General features: G+C 40.2%; 1 protein-coding gene and 1 long non-coding RNA gene across 3 annotated transcripts; one reads left to right on the top strand and one right to left on the bottom strand.

Moving 5' to 3' along the window:
• Window positions 1-2209: 2209 nt before the first annotated feature.
• On the bottom strand, window positions 2210-5605 carry LOC113126442 (uncharacterized). Its single transcript, XR_003295309.1, has 3 exons — window positions 5498-5605; window positions 2706-2869; window positions 2210-2346 (listed from the first exon to the last, which is right to left on the bottom strand). It is a non-coding gene; the product is annotated as an uncharacterized LOC113126442 (long non-coding RNA).
• Window positions 5606-18415: 12810 nt separating this feature from the next.
• cited4a (Cbp/p300-interacting transactivator, with Glu/Asp-rich carboxy-terminal domain, 4a) lies at window positions 18416-23548 on the top strand. Of its 2 annotated transcripts, XM_026300451.1 has the most exons (3): window positions 18416-18595; window positions 19644-19645; window positions 20561-23548. In XM_026300451.1, the coding sequence occupies exons 1-3, from the start codon at window positions 18431-18433 to the stop codon at window positions 21255-21257; spliced, it is 864 nt and encodes a 287-aa protein (XP_026156236.1). In that variant the 5' UTR covers window positions 18416-18430; the 3' UTR covers window positions 21258-23548. The 2 variants fall into 2 exon arrangements, with proteins under 2 accessions (XP_026156236.1, XP_026156235.1); XM_026300450.1 differs by lacking the exon at window positions 19644-19645 and having other exon boundaries at window positions 18457-18595.
• Window positions 23549-27521: the final 3973 nt, after the last annotated feature.

Here is a 27521-nt window from a genome sequence, read left to right as displayed (position 1 = left end):
TTTTACATTTTTAATTGAGTTGTTTTGACCAGGGATCAGCTATGGAGGTGGCTCTCAGAGGCTGTCTGCATGTTCTCTGTATTTGTGCAGCTCTCCATGTCCTCCAAATTTCCTGTAGACTGAGACTGTACATTTCCCGTAGTTCTGAATAGACTAGGTAATTCCCTGCATGTCACCAAGTGTATGAGGGTTGGGCTTCTTGAAATACAATCCCTGTCTGTTAGTTTAAGAGTGAGATGTGAAACTGAGAAAATTCTTCAGGTTTTATCAGTTGGTGCAAAAACCTTACAAACACTATTAGGCACAGCACTATCTGATCCAATAAGAAGAATTTAAAAGCCTAGAAAATCCAGTCAGGAAGACAGAAATGAAAGATTGCTCATGTTGGCTGTCACTGCACTAATCTTTGGACCCAAACACTATGATCTTTAATATGGAGCTGTTTGTCACTATTATAAATATTGATTATTGTGTTCTACTATATAATCCAGTAATAATTGTTAGCAATGACATAAATGATAATGTGTTTTGAATCTGTGAGGATAATGAACGATTTGTCTATCAAATTACACAAATCACAACCCTATCATGGTTTGAATGAATAAGCTGCTGTGCTACGTGTTTTGGCTACGATGTTTGTGATAAACAGACATGCCAATAAAAGTCAGTGGATTGAACTGCGAGTCAGGGAGCGTCTCAGGTCGCTTGGCATGTAGCACCATGCTGAGGCGTGGATACCAGTGGCAGGGGGAGGGGAAGCACTGCTCTAACTATCTCTGCTCTACTGAAGCACTCAGTAAAAAGAGGAAGCCAAAGGAGAGCAAACAAAGACGCAGCCCAACGGCTTTCTCACCACACTGCCAGGAAACTAGGTTGAGTTTAGATGTGGGGTGGGGGTGGTGGGGTTGGAGGGGGAGGAGGAAAAAGAGAAGGAGACCAAAACCCAGCAGGTGTGCTCCAGCAGCATGTAATATGTCAGCATGGCTCAGCGCAGAACACACTAGAGCCTCTGCAGCATGAAAATGTACAGTGACAATTCAACAAGGTTACAGTGATGATGATTTATGTTTCATCTTGCTGAAAAGGGCTGTTAATTTACTTAACTTCAGGATTTGGCAGAGTCCCTGCATCTCATATCATTCATTTCCAAAATATCTACACCCACTCATATCAATGATCTAAATTTGTCAGTGTGATAAATGATTACACAGAGGTCACACAAGGATCATCTGAGAGGGGAAATTGTCTCATAATGCATCTCAAAAACAAATTTAATTGCAAGTTATAGTTTATCTTTGTTTTTTATTTAACATGGGTGCAATTTGTGACATTAGCCAGGATGTTGGTGCTACGCAGGTCTGGAGTTCTGTGTCAATTTTTGTGTTTTTCCATGTCAAAAGCTGTTGTTTACCACAGTAATTTACTTTAAAAAGGCTAGTTGCCAGTATCAGATTGGCTTAAGAAATATTAAAAATCATGTTTACAATTAAGAACCCTGTCGGTGGATTCCAGCAGTTTTAGAATGGATAGGTTTAAATGGAACATTTAAGAAAAACATTGTCCCGTCAATATGGAGACTTTAAAACAGCAATTAGTAACTTTCTATCTGATGTTTAGGAGCATGCTTTGAGAATGACCTGCAACCCTGCACCAGGGAGCAGTCTGTAAACTGTCATGGATGTTTGCAATGGTACTTCTACAGTTTGTCCTTATTTTATGTTTCAGTTACGTTGGTTTGTTTACAGCTTTTGCCACTGTGCAATATTCTTAGCAATGGCATGTTTCTAGAGCTCACTGGTTAACTAAACGAAGTCATGTTATTTCTACCCATTGGAAGGATGACTAAAATTATGAAAACCTGGGCTGTAATAAAGTGACCTTTAAATATAAAGGTACTGTGAGCCAGTCCAGCTCTAGGCTCTGCTATTCTATTGCATGATATGTGATGAGATAAAAATCAAGTACATGACATGTCTTATCATTCATTGTGAAAGTGAAGTTATTTGCAACAACAATAAGGCTGTCACATGGGCCCAGAGCTGTTGCTGCCTCTTGTTTCAGAGTTGCCTGTTTTCCCCTCAGGCAGCCTCTCTCCCTTACCTCCCTCCCTCCACCCGTCACCGTGCTCCCTCCTCCCCCGTCCACGTGCTCTCACTCATCTGGATGGGTATAAGCAGGGCTACTAAAAACACGTGCTCTATGCCACCCTGCCCCCCTTGCACCACCTCCTCTCTCTTCTATCAGTCTATTTTCCTTTGTCCAGCCCATCTTGCTCTGTGCTGTGTGATTTACTCAGGCCTAGGAGACATGTGATCACTCTGCTGGATACCAAGACCTCCAGGCAGCCTGTGTTTTTGGAGGAGGAGGAAGAGAATGAACAAAGAAAACAACCTGACACAACTGGCCAACTATCAGGACATTCTGTACGACATGAGAACTTGAACTCTCTGTCAGAAGACACTGATTACACTAAACAAGTCACACATTACACACACAATACAATATGTGGTGCCTAACTCTTGGAAAGTTGCCATTCTGCTGAAGATGTGACTCACTCTACAACTCATAAATAGTTTAGTTGGCATATAAAACAACATAGGTCTGTAATATAAACAATTACAGTGTAGCCATTCATCATGCCATAATGGAAAAAACCCAGAATTTTCATAGATACAATATCTAATAAATGATAAGCATCGCCACACCTGAATGCAAGTGCCTGATCTTGGAAGTTAAGCAAAGTTGTGCCTGGTCAGTACATGGATGGGAGACCACCTTGGAAGATCAGCAGGTTGTGTCTGGAAGGTCATCCGGTATAAAACATGTACCAAATAAATCATGTGGATCAGGTGATCCCGCTGTGGCGACCCTGAATGGGAGCAGCCAAAAGAAGAAAAAAAACAATATCAAACTCACACTGAGAATATAAGCATTTGATAATAAATAAAAGTTACTGTTACTGACATTGATGCTATATCAGTGGATTTCCAATCTTTTTTAAGTCAGAGTAAAATGTCATGCCATCCATTGGATGAGTCACTGTTCAACTTGGAAGAGACATTCATGTTCCCCTAAGGATTACTGGGTATAATAAGAATTATTTTCTCACCAAATACCATGAAAAGTTATGACATTTCTCTTAAGGAGTTCTGTCAAATGCTAATTAGCACATGTTATAATGCTTTCTGTCGTGATTCCCCTTTGGGACTTCCTGCCAGGGACCTTTACTTTGATAAGACTTCCTCTTCATACCCTGCACTGGTCCCCGGGAGCTTAGCACTTCCAACTAATTGAGTTCATGAGTTTCACCTGTTGACAATTAGGTTTTGTGTTCTCCTTGTATATACTTCTTTGTTTCCTTTGTTCTTTGCTGAAGCATTACCTAATGAGTGATTATTATTAGTCGCAAACTTGATAGCATAAGCATTAATGATTGGTGTACGTTTACTGTTTCATTCGGTTTTCTCAGCTTTCCCGTTTCATTCGGCTTGTGTTTTTGTGTTTTCCCTGCCCTGGTGATCCCAGGAGGAAATAAACTCGTTTTGTGTTCTGCATTTGGGTCCTACCACCTCTCCTTCTCACCAACACATGACACTTTCATACTAACTATACCATCACAACTGAACTTTAATGGTAAAAATTCTGCTAAAGATCATCATGATGACGAGTGAGCAAGTTAGCATGCTGATGTTAGAATGTACAGCCTCTCAGAGCCCTTTTCTTATTGCCATACTATGCCTGTACAGTGCATACTACATCCTTACTGACTGTGCACTGTCATTTTCAGGTATAATATAAGAAACATACATTTCTGGTTAATAGTAAAAAAAGTGACACAATATGTGCACAGTCCAAAGCAATCAAACTGTCACTATAGGTTTTGGTTTTGTAAGTGTTGCTGCAGTTATTTCACCACAACTCTGATTCTGCACTGTTTGCAGTGAGTTCAAAAAACTGGCCCAACAACAGCTATCATTCACTGTGAATAAGACCTTTGCAGCCCTGTGCTCTACTATTTGCACTCTACACACACAGTATTATCAGTCCAACACATACACATAACTATTTTTATGTAGGTAATATTTGACTGCCCTTCAACTGAAGCTATTTCAGCATTTCAGGCTGCCTTTAGCATCCTTCAGATAGCTCTGCATCTTAGGCTTGTCTTGAATGCTGAAGACAAAATGTTTCATTCTCAAAAAAACATAATTCCACTTCACATCACTGTGTCTTTACTCCAGGTACTCTGGTTTCCTCCCACAGTCCAAAAACATGTATGTCAGGTTGATTGGTGACTCTAAATTGCCCATAGGAGTGAGTGTGAGTGTGTGAGGTTGTTTGTCTCTATGTGGCCCTGTGATGGACTGGTGACCTGTCCAGGGTGGACCCCTGCCTTTCACCCTAAAGAGAGGTGGGATAGGCTCCAGCTGATCCCTGTGACCCTGGTTAGGGAATAAACGAGTATAGAAAATGGATGGATGGATGGATGGATGGATGGATGGATCTCTCTGTCTCTGAATGGTACTGAAGTCTAAATAAGTGACTGGGAATTTGCTGCAGCCTGTATTTTAAACATTTAGAAACATTGCTAACTTAACTTCACATCTAGTTCATGTTGTCTCTAATGACCTTTTTTGCCTGCTTTACTTAATGCTTGCTCTCTTGCTGATCTTGAAGAGATTACTTTATTAAAGTTTAAGATCTCTGAAGTGCCCTGTGGTATCTCACACCAAGACATTGTCCACAGCTTGTTTAAGTCCTGAAAGTTGTGTGCTGGAGTTGTGTGGCTCAGGGTTGGTGTCTCATCTCAAGAGTATTATGTAAGTTGTATTTTATGTATTTTCTCTATTGTCAGTTGGTATTCAGCCCTTTTCATGATGCCCTAAGCTCTGAGCAAAGAATTACAGCATTTTACAATATTGTAGATAACCACCATAAATACATCTAAATGAGAAATTATAGATGTCTACAGATATGGGTACATATTCAGATATTCTCTAAATATTGAAAATTCCTTTATTGACACATACAAGACACCAGTTATTTTTCTTTTAACCTTAAGCTGTCAGGGGAAGTAACCCTTCCATCACTTTCATTCATGCAGCCCCACACATTCACACTTCACAGCTGCTCTCCTATTGGAGCACTGTGAGGATACGTGACTTGCTTAAGGGCATGCTAACAGTGTTACCCACTCATTTCCCCACACACCCTTTCCCAAACTCTGTTTTTAAAAACATAATCACCTGCTTACACAAAACTCTTTACTTCCTAGGGAAGTAATCATGGACTGCACATGGATTTTCACCATTTATAATTTCATCAGAACATTTCTCTCAATCATACATTTTTTGACTATGTATCAAAAAATCTACCTTAATTTTCTTTTAAATATTAAATCAATTTGTCTTTAAAGATGACACAATGTAATACATGTGGACTTTACATTATCCAGGGATTTCCTTTGAAAGTAAGCACCAGACAGCTTGTTATTCACCTTATCATGACTCTTCCTCTTTAAAACAGTTCAACAGCACGTCACAGGCCTCGGGGCTGGTTGTTATCCTAGCTAAGAACAGTTAGGACAAACACAAGTTTCCTAACGTGACCAACGTGAAGAGAGAGCAAACAAAATGAGTGGGCGGGGAAACAGCATTCCAAGAGTGCTAAGAATAGCAAACTGGACTCTGTGCTTTAAGCACGAAGTTCACAACTAGTCTTAGACAACAAGCAGAGTGAGGCTGAGCACGTCGCCAAAACTTTGCCAAGTCGATGTGATGTTCCAGACTGAGGTCATTTAAAGATACAAATAACAGCTGGATCCAGGTCTGAGTGATAAAACTCAAGTACACAGTAATGGCTCAATGATGGAAGGACTGAAAAAACAAATAATTAACCATTTCATCACATTGTTTGAGATATGTACTGTAGTAATCCACACGTGAAAAATGGTCTTCTAAAAAATGTGCTAGCATTTTGAACATTTGGACAGCTGGAAAGATAAGCTCAATGAAGAAGAAGAAAATATTTTCCCTAGTCTTCACTGATTTAGCTTACTCACAGAAAGGGAATACACTGACCCTGTAGAGTGGCCTGGATTTAGCTGCTGAAAAAGTGTCTGCACTAGGTTTTATTGACACCTGGAAAAGAGATATGAGCTGAAACAGAAACATTGTGAGTTTGGTGTTTGCCTTTTTTTCGTGCAGTGTCCGTAAATAAAGAATTTTGATTACATCTATTAAGTTTGAATTGAATCACAAGGCGACATTTATTTTTTTCTCAGCCTATCTGGTTACTGTTTGACTGTTATAAAAGCAGTCAGTTGGACTCTGGTGTGGACCAAACAAATTGACCACAGGGAAGGAGTCTGCTTCCAAGCAGACTCAGGTGGTTTGTGGTGTGAAAGCAAAATGAACTGTCAGTGTCTATAACTTCATGTTTTACTCCTCTAGGTTTGTTGCTCAATTTTAACCTAAACTGGACTAGAACTACAATATAACAATATATCATTTTTCTCTTATTCCAGATCAACTAAGGTGCCCTAGTGGTTCCTTAGAATAACTTTTATTAGGATGTTTTTATTTATTAAATGTTTATTGTTAAATGAACAAATCATTTCCCATGAATATTACTTTTTAAGAGTGAAAGTAAAAGTGGCAAGCCTGAGGTATTCACATTTTGGTTGAAAGCTCAATAGGATTAAGACTATGAATCTACAGCCATGCAGCAGTGCCTTTTGGAAAATTCTAACATGCACATACTAATTGCAACATTAAAACACACAGTGTTTGGCAAGTATTATTTACCATGTGACTGATATACAAACAAGTGCTGTATGCAGTCATATGTCCATCATGGCTGCCTCACATGATCTGTGCTCCTCAGAAGATTATGCATGTTTTAAGGAGTGACAGCTGCATATCTGAGAGATGCCATTCATGACATGACTGGTAGGGGCAGCATCTGCATCACAACAATGGCACAAAGTTCTGAGGAGAATCTCACAGTGCTTGTTTGCATGACATATCATCTATGATCTTCTCATCTCTGAGAATACATGCCTGTACAACATTTCATGGCAATCTTTTCGAAAGTTGCTGAGACATCTCGGTCATGACTAAAGTGGTGGACTGACCAAGCGACACTAGCATCATTAGAGCTGCCCTGCTATCATGTTTAACAGTACAAACAAGAATGGTTTTCCAAATCCAAGATCACTAATACTTAATACTTAATACCCAGACATACAGTTGAGCAGGCAGCACAAGTCTCTCTATATCAACCCACTCATTGAACACAGTCTATACTGAAGGATTTGGCAAAAGTTAAAAGGATTATATTAAATGACTAATAATTATCCCTTTAATATGTGCACATGGCAGTTAAAGCATTAATAAGGTGTGCTCAAACACTTCCTTATAAAAACACTCATGATTAATATAAATTGTTCTTGGTTACCATGTTACTTAGGTGTTACACTACTTCCCAACTCAGTGCTAAATGTTGGTTGTATACTGTGTGCTATAGACTTATCCACTATGAGTCCTAAGGGGGACTCATGTGTGCCCATACTCGATCGGTCCTTAGTTGGTCTGCAAGAATAACACAAAACAGCAGAAGACCCATAGTGGCCTTAGCCTACTGTTTCACTATAGTATATGTGCTGTATTATTGATTATGTTGCTGTCCGTGCAAGAAGTGGGCTGGGAATTGTTACTCTTGAATATCTTTCACTGTAGCTAAAAAGAGACAATGCCTATGTTTTAGTAAAACTTTTTTTCAACTTCCAAATGACAATTTTTTTTGGAACCTGTGCATTTATATTGACACATAACAAATACCATCAAGTGAAATGTAAATTAGTTAATAAATACACCATCAATTTGACTTAAAGATATTGATATAGTAGGACTCTGTATACACACTTATATACTGTACATTTTGTATGTGCTGGATATTGCTAGATGATACAGTAAGATACATAAATAGTAATTCTATGCTTATTAGAAAACCTTTTCAATTTTCTACAATTTGTAACAATGTCAGTTGTAAAGAAAGCAACTAAAATGCCATCCAGTTTGTGGTGAAGGAACATAAACAGAGAAGGTTTAAACCTGTGTAGTGCTTTAATTCAGTGACATCATATGTCTTCTCAAATCCCCAAACACCTCGGCTTTTGCATTATCTATATGTTTTAGAAAAATACAACTGCACCATTTGTCTTTGAAAAAATAAGACAAAATAAAAAGAGAGCACACACCAGAGGACAATGATAAAAATCAATTGTGTGCGGAAGCCTAAAACTGTATTTTCTGCCTAAGTGATGTAATTCTCTGTACTTCTATTGGTTTTTAGCAACATTATGAAACTGCAGCTGTGGAGTGGAGCACTGACAGTGTGAGGTTAACCTGTGACAGCAGTCTTATATGAACGGGACAGAAACAAGCACAACCGGTAGTCATGAGACGTATGTCATTGATTACGTGTGTCTCCTGTACAAAAGCTATGACATCTCCTTCTTTGTACACTTCTGTTAATTTCATATTATGTGTGTGTCTTCGTTGGAAACAAGTATTTCCACAGAGGAGAACATGCAGCAGTGACTCATAGGGCATTAACACAACTCACTTTGAACACACTGACTTGATGCTCATTGTGCTCTTAGTCATTTCACTGTAAAAAAACCTACTCAACAGAGAATGTGATTTTTATTCTATTTACACTGAAACAAATTCTAATAAATCCATGGTACTTACTGAATTTGCTCATAGGAAAATGTTTGTGCTGTTGGTGAATCAGAAGCTGTACAGAGATATTTTCATTTCCACATAAATATTAACCTCCTAAGACCTGAGCTTTGGTTTGGCTTGCATTTTAGATTTCTTCTAGCTATTTGGGGTTAGATGTACCCAATAAATAATGTGCTTATGTTTTGTTATTGCTTTTGTTTTCGTTTTTTTGTAATGCTCCAAAACTACTACTCCAAAATAGGAATGTGCTTTTTGTCTGTGGGAACAGCTGGATCACACTTAACCTTTGTGAAAGACAGAAAATGACACAAAATGAAGTTTTACAGTGCAGATAACAAAAATATGATGTCCACGTATGTGGACGCCAGGTCATAGGAGGTTGAGCATACTGTACATGGAACTATAATTTTGATTCTTCAGTGCTACAGTTTACACAACAAGAGCAAGTACAATTAAAAATATATAAACTAAGTACAAAGACAGTAGAGTCCAAGTAGTATTAAGTTACATGAAGTACAAAAGAAAAAAAACAAATGTGCCATATTTCTTTGAAAAATTCTAAAAAGGAAACACAAACACTAATATCATCCATCCATGCGGTCATACCACTTATCATATACAGGGTCAAGGAGGGGTTGTGGTGTTTTGGGGAAGAGAGGCTAAGTACACTGTGGACATGTCATCAATCTATCACAGGGCTTACACATACAGACAGACAAATATTCACACTCTCATTCACACCTACAGGCAAGTTAGAGTTGACAGCCATCCTAACCTGCATGTGTTTAGACTGTGGTATGGGTGAGATGATATGACCCATAAGGTAAATAACATCAGGTTTGATGTTGAACTACAGAAATCCTCAGTTGTCAATGGTGCAAATATATGTTTTCAATAAACTGTGTGAGCTTATGGGCTAGGAAATAGTGCACAGAGAAAGTGCAGAGAAGCACCAGGAGCTGCTTTCATTGGCTAGTATGCTAACTGCCAGCAGTTCCTCCAACTAGCCATGTGGGTATTGTCGCTATGTTACCAAACCTCTACAGATAAATCAAGATGAACTCATTATTTCTCAGTACCACTTTTTGCTGTGGCTACACCTTTATTTGAAGACTATATTTTTATAACCACAATGAAAAATAACCAGCTGCAATTGCATTTATCAATTGTAGTCATCTACAAGATGTGTAGTGCAAGATCTGATCCAGAAGAAGACTGCATTTGAAATCTCAGATTCAAACGTGTCAGCATTGCCATGACAATAAGTAAATCATCATGCATTTCACAGCACAGCAGTTTGGCTGAGCCAGCATCAGCATGGAGGACAACCAAATCCAGTGAGGGAAAGAAAACCAAACAGTTATATGATTGGTATGTGGGCTGCTGCTTCAAATCAGTCAAAATCTGTATCTACTTTTAAACAAAGGATTTTTAACAGGCAAGAGAAACTTAGTGTAGGTACAAAAACAAATGTGACATCTTTTATTCTTACTCTGATGCTGACAGCAAGGTCTGTTTGACCTTGTCAGTTCATATTGCTATCAGATTTGGGTTGTGTCCTAGAATAGACTCAAATAGTCATCCAAAAGAAAACAGACAAAAGTAGTGGGGGCTGCTGTGTCAACAGAGGCATAGCCAATCATCAATGTTCAAAATGTACGTACAAGTGAAAATGCAAGCTTTCTCAACAAATCTTCTTGTCTAAACAACAATATATTCTGGGAAATTTTCCAAAATGGCCCATATGCTTATTCCAAAATCAATGCACAGGACAAGGGTTACAGTGTGGCCTAAAAGTGCATGTAAAAACTTACAAAATTACAAAATTTTTGGGAAAAGACGTATTTGCTGTATTTCTCACTTAAGAGAAGACTGATACTATTTGCATGTTTATATGTTAAATACTAGGCAGTAGCTGGAAGTCCCAAACTAGCCTACAGTAGCTTAACATAAAGACTGGCAGCAATGGGAAACAGAAGGCAACTAAACCTGCCTATTTTTTAGTCACACATGGGGGAATACAAAGATATTTCAGATAAGTCTTTTCTAGTGAGCAACAACTTTTTTCTTCAATCAATCAATTTATTACACACAGGTGTAGCAAGAGGTTTCCTGTAGTCAGAGGTATCCTCAGATTTGCCTGTCTGAAAACCTCATAAACCCCTGAAGATGTTCCATCCCATTCAGCTGCCAAAACCAAAATATACAGACACACAACAATACATAAATTACACAACAAAGCTGCAAATTACACAAGGAAACAACTATTAGTGTGAATCAAATTACAAATACATCAACTCTACCCACCCTGGACTATGAAAAGCTGCTAATACACTCCTGTGGTACACCAAATGTCAAATGTCAAAAGTAATTCAGTATTAAGATTAGTGACCTACTACAGGAATTGAGACATGACATTTAATGTGCGAATCCAGCAGGTTTCTCTTTAAGCTTACTACCTTAGCATGGTTGCATCACAACACTCAAGATGGGAAATCGAATAGTTGCGTTTAAAATGCAAAAGTAATATCTGCATGTCTAATAGCTCTTTCTTGTTCTCAGTCTCATTTCTTCTAACACCACCAGTCCCAAAAAGCATGTTAGCTAGATTATGGCTTCTATGAAGGGTGAATTGGGATGGCCTGATTAAACAAAACTTGATATTAGACTGACACGTATTTGTTTATCAGTTATTTAATTTTTGAGTAAGTTTTAGTGTGATAAGTTTTATTGAAGATTAGTTATATGGGGGCTATTTCCTGGCAAACAATAGCTAACTGTTTCTTTGCTTTAGCTCAACAGACATGAGAGTGGTTTTAATGTTATATTGATGCACACTAAATGTTAGTCTCCTTTCTTATTTTTATTTGAATCTTTTGTAACAGGCTCAGATGCCGTGCTTCCTTTAATATTGTTTCCTTATATCCCACTTTTCTGCAGCAAAAGCTTCCCTGTCATGAGGTCTGTCGTGGATATACAGAAAGCCAAAGCCTGTACCATGTACACATGGCTAAGAAATGTGCCGGGCAAATTTCTCCCGTCTCTTCTTTCTCTTCTGCCATTTTGATATACATGACTTTTCATCACATTTACAACATGCAAGCTGTGATTTCCTGTTTCCTGTTGCTCATTTTAACACATTGCTCTAATTAATAACAAGGGTTATAGTTACTTGCACCTTGTGCATCAGCTAAGTTCTGAGGTTTTTGCAAATTTATCTGCGATTGACAAAATCACTCCTCCCCTATTTGTGTGCGTAATGGTGCAAATCCAACCCCAGGCTGTACAGAAAGCTAACAATAACTTAAGTTACTTAAATGCATGTAAATATACAAAGCGTACCAGTTTCTCTTGATAAGTCACCTTGCTATGAAAAGTTTTCAGTAGAATGTCTTTCAAGAAATAGTTGCAATGTTGACAGTGCTTTATTGTCCAGACTAACAGGGCACAGTTACTATTTGCATGGGTACATACTACTAGGAGGAAGTGAAAAAAGTTTGTGAATTTTTAATGACCCTTTTAACTTAACAGGATTAGGCAGAACCTTCCAAATAGAAGCTCAAGTTCAGGTTTAAAACAACCAAAGATTACTCACAAAAATAATACCAATTATGTAACAAGTTTATCCTCAATACATAAAACAGGTATGATGAGCAAGACATTTCGCAGTGTGACCACTATTACAACAGCTTCCTGTTGCAGCTGTGTGTTGAGTTGTATTTTGTCAATGCAAGTCACATTTATACCCAAAGTACAACCACTCTGTGTTTATCTGCAGCTACACTGTGTGAGAAGATAATGAGTAAAGAGTTAACAGGATCAGACCAGATCTTGGCAGGCCAGACTTGTAAAAGCTGCCTAATAGAGGTTAGAGGGGTTGGGGACTCACGAGTGTTGTTGGCCAAATAGAACTGCTGGAGCACAACAAAGCTCACACCAAGAGACCCAGGAATCTGAGAGCTGGCCCCCTCCCCCTCACATGCAAACACAGACATTAGTGGAGAAGCAGCACCTCAAGCACACATGCATGAACGGACGTGGTTGCACACTCACACATATACAAACTAATAAAACAACATATGCTGCTGTTTCTAGTACCTGGAGCAGCAGGTGATACGCCCCCACCTACTGAGTAGTACACAGGGAGGGAAAGAGAAGAAGACTGGACACCCTGACTATTGTAGGACACTAGTTGAACACATATATAAGGCCTATATTGTTGTTTATCCCACTGCTCATAAAATGCAGTATGATATAATATGGTATAATGTAATTTAGCCTTTAGTATAGTACATAAATTGTATGTATTGAAATAAAAAAAAAATTAAAGAACTGGCTGACACAATACAATGACTTTTGTAGTTTTGGCATCCAAAAATGCACTAAGTGTTCTAAGAGCATTTCCCATTTGGAAAAGAACAAAAAGTGGAGAATACCATGATTCTGTTTTACATTATTTTCTAGAAAAAATGACACATGAATAATTTCAACAATTGGCAGATTCAGTTAAATATTTTGTTGGGTGCAATTTGTAGTTATGCTCATAGTGATAAGGTGATCATCTTAACAATTACAGGAAGGATTGCCATGAATTTTTTTATAGCCATTCCCATGTGCAGATCAGCATTGTCTGGAGTCTTTTGTTTAACACATTGTTGAAACTGTTGGGGGCAAGTCTGATCAGAATTGTGGTGCTGTTTTGGCCTGGAAGCCATCCCCCACTCCACTAGTGGAGAGTAGTAGTAAACAACTCTGTGCTTTCATTACTGTGGACATGATGAATGATTGTGATTGTCACTCACCTGTTTTGTCACTTGCACTGGGGACAATTGCATAAAGTTTAAATTTTCTCAGCCCTGTTATACTACTGGTAGTTTTCATTTCTCTGCAGCTCAGCAGAAAGTGCCATGCTCTAACAACAGATCCTATTTATAATGAAAAGCACACTATTGCCATTGCAGTTTTTGAGTCCTTGTGTATGAACAGCTCATTACTCTTTGTCACTTGTTTGGGTAATGTTGCATTCATGTCATATTGGAATTACCATAATTAGCAGTTTCCTTCTTTTAAATTGTGCTCACATCCAAGTTGTAATTATAACCAGGGCCTTCAGATTTTTCTGGAAGCTACAATGAATTCAACTTGCTGCATTATAATCCAGGCTGAAAAACTAAACAAACAAGAACCAAAGTCCATTACTTCGTCACTCACTGGATTACACCCAAATTTAGTGGCTGCTGTGTCACACTGCCAGTGCACAGTATTACAGCCCACCACACTCGGAAATCATACAACTGCTTTGAGTGACATGAACACCAGACTTTTTCAGGTTTCCTATTTACATATCAGTTGACACACCAGCTAATTGGCATTAGTCACTCAGTGCCTCACATTCACTGCTGTGTTGCCTCTAAAATGCAATAATAAAATATGACCTTAAAGTTGCACTTAAGCAGTTCCTATTATATAAACAAACTGGAAAATACCCATCTTCATCTTATTTATCATAAATGTTATAAACAGATTGTCTAATGAGTATGACACTCATACAGCTCAGTGTCTTCAGAGGCAGTTTTCTTCACTGGAGGACACAGAAGCACATTGTACTGTACCTAAGGGGCAATTTATTCCAATGACCTTTTTATAAATCTATTTCACAGTGCTCTCTCTGGATGAGGGCAAGTGGCAGAGCGGGAGCTGCAGCTTGAGCAGTGGTCTGTTGTGATTACCTTCTGTGTGGCTCTGCCCTTCTGCTGGCAATAATTGCCTTTTGTAAAAACTGCATTAATCATGTTGTGACAAAACATAAGGCCCTTATTGGAGTAAGCACACAAAAGCGAGACAGTTAGTGTGAATGTGCGGGGATGGGGGGTGGTTGTGCTGCGGGGGTGGGTTGAACAGGGAACAAGAAGCAGTGAGTAATATGAAACCCTGGACGTATATGGTGCAAGGGGGAAAAACAAGAAAATGAGTAGGCTTGATAGAGAGAGAAAAAAACAGGCAGACAGAAAGTGAATCAGTGCTGTTGCTGTTGTCTTTGCTCTAACACTTGCACATAAACAAATTATATCCGATCCACCCTCCTAGCTTTGCATAGAAGCTGGGGTCGTTACATAATGTGGCGAACAGCCCAAAGCCACAATAATACACACTTGATAGATTGTTTTGGCTGAGAAAGATAAGTTAGACATCAGAGTGAAGATATATATACATGGAGTAGTGGTTAGGAATAAGCGAGAATAGATATGGATGGATGGATGGAAGCTGCAGTGAGGTGGACAGAAAGTGGGGTGAGCTGTGACACGTCAGTGGTCGAACTTTAATTGCAGGTATTGCATGTACTGTGCTTGTGTCTATGATGCACCGCCATAAGCACTCAACTATTGAGGAAGTCTTTTCCCCAGAATGTAGAACTATTCCTGTAAATCCCTATAGCAAACCTACACTGTAATCCTATTGCAATACACATTTCTGTAAATGAACTTTCTCGCTGATAGATGAGAAGATTGGACCCACACTCATGTCTGTATGCTAAATATAATGCTACAGCCAGCAGCTGGTTAGTTTGGCTATGCTTAGCAATAAAATCAAAATAAATACAGGCTACCTTTGTTTCCAGTCTTTGTGCTTAGCTAAGATAATGTCCAAGGCTGAACAATACTGCTGCCAATACCTCTAAAGGTCACTAATAAACCCACTTTGAACTGTTCATACAGCGTTAAGCTAGGCCAACTGACTGCTGGGTGTAGCTTCATATTTATTGTACATACATCAAACTGATATCAGTGTTGTAATATAGATTGAGGCAAAATTGCAAAATATGCGGATTTCCTAAAATGTCAAATTATTCTTCTATACACTGCTGGGTAGTTTAAGCTATACGAATGTATCATATTTTATAAATGTGAAATGCTAATTTGAAAAGTAGAAGCTATATCTGTTTAATATTGAAATGGAATAAGAACTGGACTACAATACCAGCATGTGAAATGTAAGGGAGTAGGAGTAGTAGAAGAAGAGTGAGGGCAGGGGGCTGAAGCTGCAGATCAAAATATACAGCATCTTCCCAAAAGAGAAACACAATGGTCAAATGAATGAAGCATTAAAAAGAGGCTGGAAGTCTGGCTGACTTCAGGGCCCCCAAAATAGGACACATTCCTCTGCAGCAGAGGGTGTGTGTGTGTGTGTGTGTGTGTGTGTGTGTGTGTGTGTGTGTGTGTGTGTGAGGGTGTGTGTGTGTGTGTGTGTGTGTGTCAACAGGAATACATACCAAGCTCCTGCTGAGGGGGCCTGACTTTCTCTACACAGGGAGAGAGGCCAAAACAAAGCACTGGTCAGTGTGCTCTTGCTCTGAAGCACAATGGAGGTTGTTTCATTTCCATCAAACTACCAAAGTAAAAGGTATCATATCTGTAACATATGCTTCAGTCAAATGCATCATAGCTTTTGCCGTCCGAGCTAAGACAAATTTGATTTAGTCGCTCTGACCACACAAATGAGGTCAAAGCTACCAAATAAAATAGTAAATCAAAATGAACATTACACACAGAATGTTCTTGTTCATGCTGATTCAAATTCATGTGTTAGGTTTTTAACATATGAATTCATTTTGACAATATTAATCCTACATTGACAATAAGAATGTATGTTTAAAGTAAGACTATAGCCATTTTTATAAAGACATCATGGCACACTGACATTGTGTTGACCCTTCTTCAAGGCGGCTTTTTAGATTTGCACTACACTCAAAAGTTACGGCAAACTGTATCCTCTGTGTTAGTGTTACACAGCTGCTGGGGTCCCGGTACTAGAGGCGTAATTCTTATCTTGACATCTGATGTGACACAAAAGTCAAACAAACAATGCCTACCAATAACACTGCCCCCATCCCACCTTATTCTGTTTATACAGGAAGTGGAGCAGAATTCACTCAGCAAAAACTAAGTCTTGTTGCAAGCATTTTGGAAAATCAATACTGATCACCCAATGGCAGCACCGTACCTTATATAGAGTGGCAAGATATATGGCAAGATGGAAAGATAAGACAAAATTCCCCCCTCAAATGGGCAGTGTATGAAACCAGTGCTCAGCAGTGGCCACTCTGGCCACATTTGATAATTACAGCAAAAATGAACATTTCTTAATATATTAGACACCATATTAGATACCATTGCACGTCTATAACACTGTCAGAATCACAATGGACTGTTTAAAAAAGGTATGTAGCAGAACCAGAGATATCATCTTTTTGTTCCATGTCAAAACCTGCTCGGAGTGTCTATCTGCAAGGAGAGATGAGGTCTGGTAAGCTGACGTCTATCCATCTCTATGTGTGTTTTCATTGAAAATTATGCTCCTGGCTTTATTTTACAGCATCTGGTCGACTGGGTTAAGATGGACAAGAATGAAATATTTTTCCATTAACCAACAATATATAGATTTTCAAGTGTATATTTAATTTTCAGTCATTGGGCCTATGGTGTGCAAAGACAGGGCTCAGCTGTGGCCAACCATGAGCATCTGTTTCTTTGCCAGCTTTAGTCTGACCTCTGTTGCTCTCTTTTCTGCAGATCTGTTGGTGAGAGAGACCACTGTTTAACTAGACAGATTGGTGTAGTATCCTTGATTTTGCTCATATAGTGCAGTTTCTCTTTGTCACCTCCATCTTCCACAATCAACAGACCAAGGACCGACAACACCAGTGTCATTTGCAGCTTCTTATCCGACATATTCTCAATTAGAAGCAGCTATAAACCATCTTTGGTGAGCTAGAGTGTTGTGAAAATGGTTAGCAAATGCTGCTTTGTTTAAAGTTTCTATATCTGCAGTATGGGTCTTCCACCTTTCCCATGAATGAAGAATACAGACTACTGCCACCTTTTGGTTTGGTGGTCATTTCCTCTCGCGCAGGTGTAGAATATAAAGGCCAGCAGGCTGTTGGTAATAGTCTTTGTAGTCTGGGCAAGTACCACTTTTTGGTCCAGACAAAGGTCATGTTCAGCACAACAACAGTCGGTCTTCGTCACTACTAGTTCTAAATCCTGACCATGCTGGGTCTGTAACATTATGAAAGCAGAGGTGGTAGTATACCTGAGTGACACCACGTTCTGTGCCATTTTCTCCTGATTTTAAACCTGGTTTTTAAAGGAAAGAGTTGATTTGGGACCTAGTCAGGGTAACAGAATTTACAAACATAGGCACAGTGTTTTAATTTAAATAAATGACCAAATGGTATCTGAATAAACGTTATAGGACACTGTCAACACTTCTGGTTTATTTCACACATCATGCAACACATATTGTACACAGATCCACTCCACTGTCGTGCTTTAAAACGCCCTGTTAAAATGCTTTTACTTAGCAGCAGAAGTGGCTCTACTGAGCCTGTAGCCTGAAGGCTCCTTCCCCGCTGCTCTTTAAACAGAAAGCTTTCAGTCAAGAGAGTAAGGATCATTATGGGTAAGAGTGGGAGAGTAATGATGGCAGGCAGCAGTGAAATCTCTTCAGGACTGAGGTGCAGCGCGGCGTGGCTGAGCGGGGATCGGTGGATGTAGTTAGTGAATGTTTCTTTGCACAGTGATTAAGGGGGAGGACCAATGGCAACAAAGGAGACGGAGAGGACGGTAGCTCCTCCTCTCCCCTATCTCTCTCACTCCCCCCCCTCTCTCTGTGCTTTATAGATGCACATAATCCCTGAGTTGACCCAGAAAACAAACTCCTCTGATTACCGAGACGCCGCAGAGTTTGAATCCGCCGCAGGGCTGCATGTAGCCGGAGCATCAGCTGGAGAAACAGCCGCGGCACTGATCCAACTTCTCCGTACGGATTCCAAAATAACACGTCGGGTAGGTGTCGTCTGCTGTTACTCCTAAAACAGGTAGAGAGGCAACTCTTTGCCTTTGTACTGCTGGTTGATATTCTCTGTCTAATAGAAAACAGGCCGATTAAACCTACAATTTATTTTATTTCACATTGTCAGTTTGTTTACTTGCAGTGTTATTGTTTGTTGTAATTGTTGCGGTTTATGGCAGCGAGTAATGCCAAACAGCCCACATGCACAGCCCCCGAAGGTAGAAAATGGTTTCATACTTGTGTATTAATGCCAGCAATTACTCCCTCAGACTATCTGTAGAAAAAGTGGCATTTGGCTGAATGATAATCCAGATCTGCAAAGAAGCTTCATAAATGAGGCATAATTAGGCAACACAAGAGCAGGGTTGTCTCTGGTAAATTCAGGCTATTGAGGAAAGCCGTCTTGTGTTATCACATCACTGAAAGGCTTGAATTGCTACGAGCGGCCAGGGGCACCACAAGAGCTCATTTTGGAGGGACCTGAAATGTCTTTGTTTTTCAGAGACAGACATTCTTTACACACCTTGTGTTTTTATGATCATCCCACTGAAAGGCAGCTTATAAAATAATGTCAGTAATTTGAACAAGCCAATCAGGTTGACAACAAATGAGAGTTTCAGTGTGGACAGGATCTGTGTGTCATTTGTAGGTAATCTTAATTGAGGATCTTTTGTAATGACAGTGTGAAGACAGGGGCAGTGTGATGTGTGTTGAGAGGGGGAGTGGTGTGTGTGGTCTAGATAAGCATTCCTCTGCGTCCTTTAGGCTGCAAGGGTATTGCTGCCCTCCCTTGTCCGTGTGATACATGTGATATTCAGTGGTAATTCAGAGATGGTGTAATTGTGGAGGCTCCAGTTTTTTTTTTTTTTTTTTTCTGGGGACTCTTCCGATTTTACTGGAAGCCTTTAAATACAAAAAGAGAACCTGTGAAGATGTAGTTTAAACAGAGACTAGGCTTCTTTTCAAGAGTTTTTGTTTTTTGTTTGTTTTTTTTATTTGGTTTTCTTATGCAATTTAATGTTGCACTGCTGTAAAGCTGAGAGGTTTACCAGAAACAATTTGAAAATGGAAAAGAAAAATATCTGACTTTTGATATCCTGACTTTTAGTCTTTTGTGTGGCTCAAAAATGTTGGATGTTATATTTTCCATCATACAAATGGATAAGCATTTCTTCTGTTAAATCTTCCCTACTCTAATCGTTTTCAGAGGCAGTGTTGCAATTTATACAGACACATGTGAGGATACTCCCTGACAATGCATTATATAGGCTTTTATAATAACCTAATCTTAACAACTAAATGCATAACCTCAAGCCTTACCCTTACTCTAACCTAACCTACCGCCAATATAACATCAACCCTAAACCAAGTGTGAACCCTAAAACAGGAGCTTGAAAAAATGAGGACTGGCCAAAATGTCCTTAATCTGACAGAATAATGCTCAACATGCTCCTCACAAAGATTGAAGTAACTGTACACACACACACACACACACACACACACACACACACCCTAGGTCTCAAACCAAGACAACTCTGATGACATCACCTTGGTGGAGCTTGGTGACGCAACAAATTAATTTGATTCAAAATTTTGTTTTTGGACAATGTGTAAATGTCAAAATCGTAAAAAAACCACACATGAACACATACATGTCTTAAAGTGAAACTCTGTTCTAATCAATACCATCCCTTTAAAAACAATATTTTTTTTTATTTTTCAAGAGTATCACCCAGTCCTACATCAAGGTTATTTTTAGCACTTTAGACAGCTCCTTGCAAAGCTGCAAAAAACATTTTAAAACTGTTGTAATGTTAGGGACGAATAAAGGGAAGTATTATTATTTATAATTAGCATGGTTCCTCTTCAATCTGTGGAGTTTTTAGATTTATTTAGCATGTAATGACTACTGGTTGTATAAACATTATATTAATGTTGTGTTTATTTTAACAAAATAGTGGCAGAGCAGCCATGGCTGAACACATGATGATGCCTATGAACCACGGCTTCAGGATGGGCATGAATGGACCTCCGCAGCACAATGGCCAGCCCGGCCTGCGCACTCTGCCCAATGGCCAGGTAATGCATTATGGCAGGAACCCTCAGAACAACATGGAGGCTGCCATGAGACAGAGGCCCAGCATGGTGGGACCAGGAGGGATGGGTGGCCCTGTTAATGGAGCTCCAATGGCCAGTCATCACCAAATGATGTCTGGGAACATGATGTACAATGCCCAGGGCCCACAGCAGCAGCACCATCACATGCACCCACAGCAGCAGCAGGGTGGACACCCGCAGCAGTACCTGTCTGGTAACCTCACCTCCCAGCAGCTCATGGCCAGCATGCATCTGCAGAAACTCAACACTCAGTATCATGGACACCCGCTCAGCTCAGCCAATGGACACCACCTGCCCAACGGTGCCCAGTACCGGGTAGGTCCAGCCCAGCTCTCAGGCATGCAGCACATTGGAGGCCCTTTGGGGCTAAATGGAATGGACATGGATCTGATTGACGAGGAGGTTCTGACTTCTCTGGTGCTGGAGTTTGGGTTGGATCGTGTTCAGGAGCTGCCTGAGCTCTTCCTGGGACAGAATGAGTTTGACTTCATATCAGACTTTGTGTGCAAACAGCAGCCAAGCACAGTGAGCTGCTGAGCAAAGCATCCGGAAACTGGTTTGGTTTGTTTGGACTGGACACCCTAAAGAATGACTGAGTGGTCACAGTAGCACAGCGAGAGGAGACAATCTCTCTGTTCTGTTTGGGTGTCGTTGTGTCTGTGTATATGACAGTGTCTTGCAAACCTTCACACTGACCTCCATACGAGTTGATGAGGAACTCTAATGAGAGAAATCACAGCAAAACCCCAGGTTTCTCTCCTTTGAGCTGGTGCCAGTAAGATCTGTTTTTTAGCCAAATAGACACATCCTGATGCAGCAGGCTCTTCCTGTTCCCATCTGGCTCTCAGCACATGTGCCTGCAGTGCAAGGGCTTTGGAATAATTGTGAACACAATGGGGGAAAGCGACCTGGAAAGACTGTCCATCTGGGTCTGCAAGATTCTTTGGCATCTTAAAATGTATTTTATCTCAAGTAGCAGATGTTTTACAAATTCATAAAAGTTAGTCCTTTGAATTTGATTATACAAGGAAGAAGGGATTAGGAGTCAAGAATTATTTTTGTGTGTGTGTGTGTATATTGAAGGCTGGATCTTCAAAACTGAAATCCTACCAAAAAAACAAAGAAAAAAAAATGTGTCCTTGAAGAGCAGGAGGGTGAGGTTGTGCAGAATTCATGGGTGATGTGATGGGCTTTATCTCAGATTGATCAGGTGAAATGTGCTCCATCAGTTATCTTAGCATTGAGTGTCAAATACTGATTAAAAACTGCTATCATTAAATGTATTGCATCTCTTAAATGTGATTGAATCATTGGCATTGTTGCTTAAACAAAGCTTTTGTTTGCAGAAAATGGATCTCAAGTCCCACTGCTCTTAGTCATTTTGGTGCTTGTTGCAAACAAATTTTGGGTTGCTGCAGAGGTACAAAAAGAGCTTGAAATGGAAAAATGTATAAATTTAACTCTGGGGATTGTAAGACTAGCTATCTGAATCTGTTGGTCACAGATCTGAAGTGTGATTTATTTCTAAAACAAGAAGAAAAAATGAACTTGCAGTGATTGCAAAATTTTCATCTATGTTTTATTATTGTGCGTCTGTGTGGTCAGTGCAGTGACACATGTAAAACCCACCAAATGACACCCCCATTTCATGAACCTGTCCACTGAAGCCACAGAGTGAGGGAAGAGAGATTTCGGCATGTGGACACAATGTGTGGACACAGCAGTCCCCAACAGCACTTAGTATAATCATTATTTAAAGCTGCTGCTACCTGTGGTATTGATTTCATTAGGCAGGAAGAGTGAGTGAAGAGCACAAAGCTTTGTTTTTGCCATAGATTAGCTTACCGCTTCTTTTTTCTACTGAACAGATTTAAATTACATGTTCTCACATGCTTGTCTTAATTGAGGTCAGCTTACACATTCCCCAATTAATCAATAATAATAAAATGGACATGTTCTATAATAACCTTTTTTTTTTGGTTTGTTTTCGTGCAGTGGGTAATTAGGCTTTTGTCGAGGTTGCTACTTTGCCACTGCAGACCAGCTGAGGGAAAACTTCCTGCATTCATAATGTTATTTGCGGAGGTGTCAGTGGGGTTAGGGTTGGGATGGTGCACTGTGTTAATCTGTTCCAATACAAAAACTGAGCTGCTGTCCCTGTCTGGAGATCTGCCATCTCCCAATTCTTGAGTCAAACAGTGGTCACTGAAACACTGTTATAGGAGCAGAAAAGTACTCTGCTTGACAAACCACATACAGAGAAATTCACAACCTCACACTTAAAATGGAAATACTTCTGGCCTTAGTGAGAGAGTGGCCTCTGATTACTGCTGTATCAATAAACACAGCCTTCTTGTGTATTGTATCTTTGTACTGTAGACTAGAAGTGAAGTTGATCATATAAGGTACTTTTGAAAAAAACATTGTCAGATGTAAATGTAAATTAGTGGCTGATTTTGATGTGTTGACAAGAGATTATAGCTTACATTTTTACAAACAATTGTGTAGATACAGTATACCAGTGTTTTTGGGTGCACAGGCCTGAAGCTTTAAGACCAAGTAAACTGCATGTTAAAGTAAGCGTGAGGGATGCCACCACTTTCCCACAAAGCAGCTGAGAATGTACAGTACATCACTTTGTGGTAACTTGTCTGAAGATGGTAGATAAACAGTTGAGATTGTACTCTTTGTTCCAAATTATACATCATTCATTTGGGTAAATCCCCCTCCCCATTCCTCCTTTTCCACTTCCCCAAAGCTTTTGTAATGTTATTGATTCTATTTTAAGAAAATGTATTTATTTTCAAATAAAATATTTATTTAAAGAATTTGTTATTGGTATGCCAGTAACTTCTTTATCCACTATTAGTTGTTAAAAACAGCACAGTATTATAGTAAGTAAAACTACATACACGTTGGTTTTAGACACTTCTCCACCCATAGAATTGATGAGCAAACACATAAAGTTTAAACTACATATCCTAAATAGTAGTGAGTCAGCACTCTGTCAACACAGAGCTGGACTCACCAGCTTTTTTTAGTCATTGTGTGTTATATAATTGGAAATTTTGGACCTTCACAGTGAAAACCCTGCAAAGTGGCAGAAGTAGATTTACAACAAATAGCAGAGGCTAGAGCAACATAATCCATTGTAAACTGCATGACATGGACACACACATGCATCTCTGCTATCTTGCTAAAGGAAGCTGGTTTTATTTTTTATTTATTTTTCACAGAGAATGATAAAATCAGTCATTTACAGTGACATGTTTGGTTTTAAATTCAACTTACATTTCCACTGCCATTTAAGTTCTCTCCTGCTGGAGTGAATGAGGAACTGACTGCGCATCTCTGAATAGAAAGGGTAGGTAAATTCTGTTTTGAACGTTTCTATCCACATTTATGAAAAAAAACTAATTAAAATTCTAATGACTGTAGCTGTGCAGTAAAGTCATGTTAGAAGACCTGATTACAGTTGCTGCTCCACATGATGTTACCGGTTATGGTAGTGCGTTCTCCTTGAGCTCTTTCAAAATGGCTTTTTGAAAACATGTGCAGACATCCTGTAGAGCAAAACCAGCTGCTAAATGGGAGTAATATCTAATGTCAGTGTTATAAATATTGATCAGAGGTTTCAGAGGCTCATTTGGTGGGATTTGTACCCTTAGCTAAACAAAATTAGTAGTTATAAATATTTCAGCTGTATATAGTAAAACTAGACTTATAATAGCGCTAATTTAGACACAGTGTGACTGCAGAAATGTCCCACTCTTGGTATCTTGATAACCATTGGTAACCCTTTTTTTAAACATCCAAACATCAATATAAGTATTGAGTTTAAAATCTATGGACTTTTTGAAGCAATATCAAAAGTTGGAGAAAAAGGGAAACGATAAAAGGAAAATCTCTCAAAAAGTACAAAGTAAAGAAATTTTTAAATATTTTCAAAATTTTAAATGATGTGCTATATATGAAATACATCATTCTTAGACCAGCTGTCACTGAAGTTGTGATACCGTCTATTGTGGCATCCCACACCTGTTTTTTGCTGTGAGTGAATTGCACCATTTTCTGAATCAGCACTTGAAAGTTTAGTGCACCTTGCAGAAATGCAGGCTATTAGGATACATATAAGGCCTTGTTTAAGTATACAAAAGCAGAACAATTAAACCCATAAAGAAGGGCAGTCTTAGCAGGGGAAGTTGCAAAATTGCAATGGTGCTCTACAGACAACATGGGATGTTGTAGCATATTGATGTTTCTACCTAATAAACCGGGCCATATTGAAGACATTCCAAATCTGCTTTTTCGGTTACTGAGAAAGTCAGAACCTGATGAATAGATCTATTTAACAATCAAGGTACTTGTTGGATATATGACAAAATATTAAGAGAAAGTGTCATAATTAATGTAGAAATATTTTAGCTGGCCCCAAGTTTGTAGGATAACATTAAACATCATTTTAACCATGGAAACTGTAAGGAACTGGGTGAGACTGCTACCTTCCAAGGTGGAAGTACGATCTGACCCCAAGTTGTCGTTGAGCGCCGTCTTATATAGGACTCCCTCCGATGGCTGATGACAGTAAGTTGTGGCTCATTTCCTCACTGACTCAGCAGCACACTTACTTAAACAAAGTTACAGAGAGAAAAAAAGAGGAGGAGAAACAAGTACCAAAGAACAAAGCACATAAGGTAACCAACCAGAATGCAATCAAGGAGAGGGCAGGTGGGCATGGAATCAAAGCAACTCGGGATGTTGGCCTAGCTAGCGTGCCAAGGAACCAGGGTAACCCATGAGGACGGTTCCGACAGAGAACAGGAAACAGGAGTCGCCTGGGTGACCGATCCCTCTAGCGAACCAGAAGCTAGGGTCTCTTTGGTGGGCGGCCCATGAGGTGAACAAGGAACCAGGGCTTTTCTGGTGGATGGCAGGAAACAGGCCGTTGAGAATGGCAGCCTCTCAGGCGGACAGAAACTCAAGGCTGTTTGGGAGGGCAACCTTTCAGGTGAACCGAAATTAGGGTATATTCAGGAGGATGGACCCTCTGATGAGAAGGAAACTGCGGCAGTTCAGGATACCACCACTCAGGCCAACAGGAACTCGAGGATATCCGGGAGGGGCAGCCCCTCTTACGAGGCGCCTGAGGTGAGCAGGAACCTGAGACTGTTCAGGAGGGCAGCCTCTCAGGCAGACAGGTATTCTGGACTGGTCCAGAGGGTGGCCCCTTAGGCAAGCAGGATCATATGTGGTCTCAGCAGAAGCAGCTGGACCATAGGCTGGAACAGGAACATCAGTGGTCTTGGCACAAGTGGCCGAGCCACAGGCAGGTGCAAGAACATGAGTGGTCTTGGCACAGATGGCCGAGCCACCGGCAGGTACAAGAACATGAGTGGTCTTGACAGGGCGGTGGAACCACTGGAATCACCAAAAACAGGAGAGATGATGTTGATGGCATCCACTAACACACTGGAAGAACCCAGAACTGAAGGCGTGGTGTCAGTGGGGTCAACCTAACCAATGGAAGAACCTGAGGCAGGTGGAGTGGCATTGGTGGCATCGGTTGATGCACTGTGTGGACCAGAAAATGGAGTAGTGTTGACAGCTCTGGCTGGTGACCCAGTGACCAGGGCAGGAACTGGAAGTGGAGTGGCATCAGCAGTGGCAGCTGACCCACTGGGGAACCCAGGAGTGAGGGTAGCGTCGACAGCTCGGGAGGAACAAGAACAGGAAGAGTGGGGTCAGCGATGACAACTGATCCACTAGGAAGACCAGAAACAGAGGCATTGATGTTGATGTTGGTGTTGATGACTTCATGAGAAATCATGACCAGGACAGGAGCAGAGACCTCAGCAGGGACGCAGTCATCAGCACACAGGGGTCTGGGGAACTGGGGCAGAGCCTCAGTGGGGACATGGCTGTTCAGAAGCAAGGGACTCTGGCATGGACTGTGGCAAAGACTCTGCCGTGACAGGCAGGGATGAAGACTCTGGAGTAGCTGGCAGGGCTGAACATGCTGGTGTGACTGGCTGGGATGAAGATGCTGTAGTGGCTGTCAGGGAGATGACTCAGGCCCAGCCTGGGCAGTTGACTCAGGAGCAGCCCAGGGAGATGGCTGCAGCGGACACCGTGGAGATGACTGTGGCGCAGACCCTGGCTGGAGGACTGCAGACAGTGACTGGACCCACTATCTAGGACATGGTGACTACAGGCAGTGGTGACCGGAAGGCAGGTTGCAGTGACTGGAAGGTAGGCTGCTGTGATTGGAGAGTTGGCTGCTGGAAAGTCATAACTTGTGGCTCAGGAGAAGGAATTGTGGAGACTACATGGGTTGCGTCACTTGAATTAAAAAAAGGTGAGCCAGAAGTCAAGAAATAAAAAAGGGGTTGGGCTATCTCTGGAAGAATCTTAAGTGCTTGACATTGTCCCAATAAGGAACAGACTGAGGACACTATTGAAAGCATTTCAGTTGCTTTGTGCCTAGTCATGTAGCGAGGGGGGTTCAGAAACACCTGCTTGATGCATACAACACTCGGTCATACTTGGGGGAAAAGTCTAGGGTATCACTAAGAGACCTAAGGAGCTCCCAAATAACCTTTCTTCTTTTGTCCTGGTGTACATGTCTGCTGGGTATATTGTGGCCAGATCGTTCTGTCACGTTTTACAGAGAAATATTTTAACAGGACCCAAGTTTGCAGAAAAAAAGAGTATTTTATTGTCACAAAAGACAACAAAGCAGGATAAAGTCAATAGGTGAACTAGAACCAATATTTATCAGTAAAGCACAGGTAATGTAGACAA

This window comes from Mastacembelus armatus, chromosome 11 (assembly GCF_900324485.2).
Source record: "Mastacembelus armatus chromosome 11, fMasArm1.2, whole genome shotgun sequence".
Taxonomy (NCBI): Eukaryota; Metazoa; Chordata; class Actinopteri; order Synbranchiformes; family Mastacembelidae; genus Mastacembelus; species Mastacembelus armatus.
This window is presented reverse-complemented; position numbering and strand designations above follow the sequence as displayed.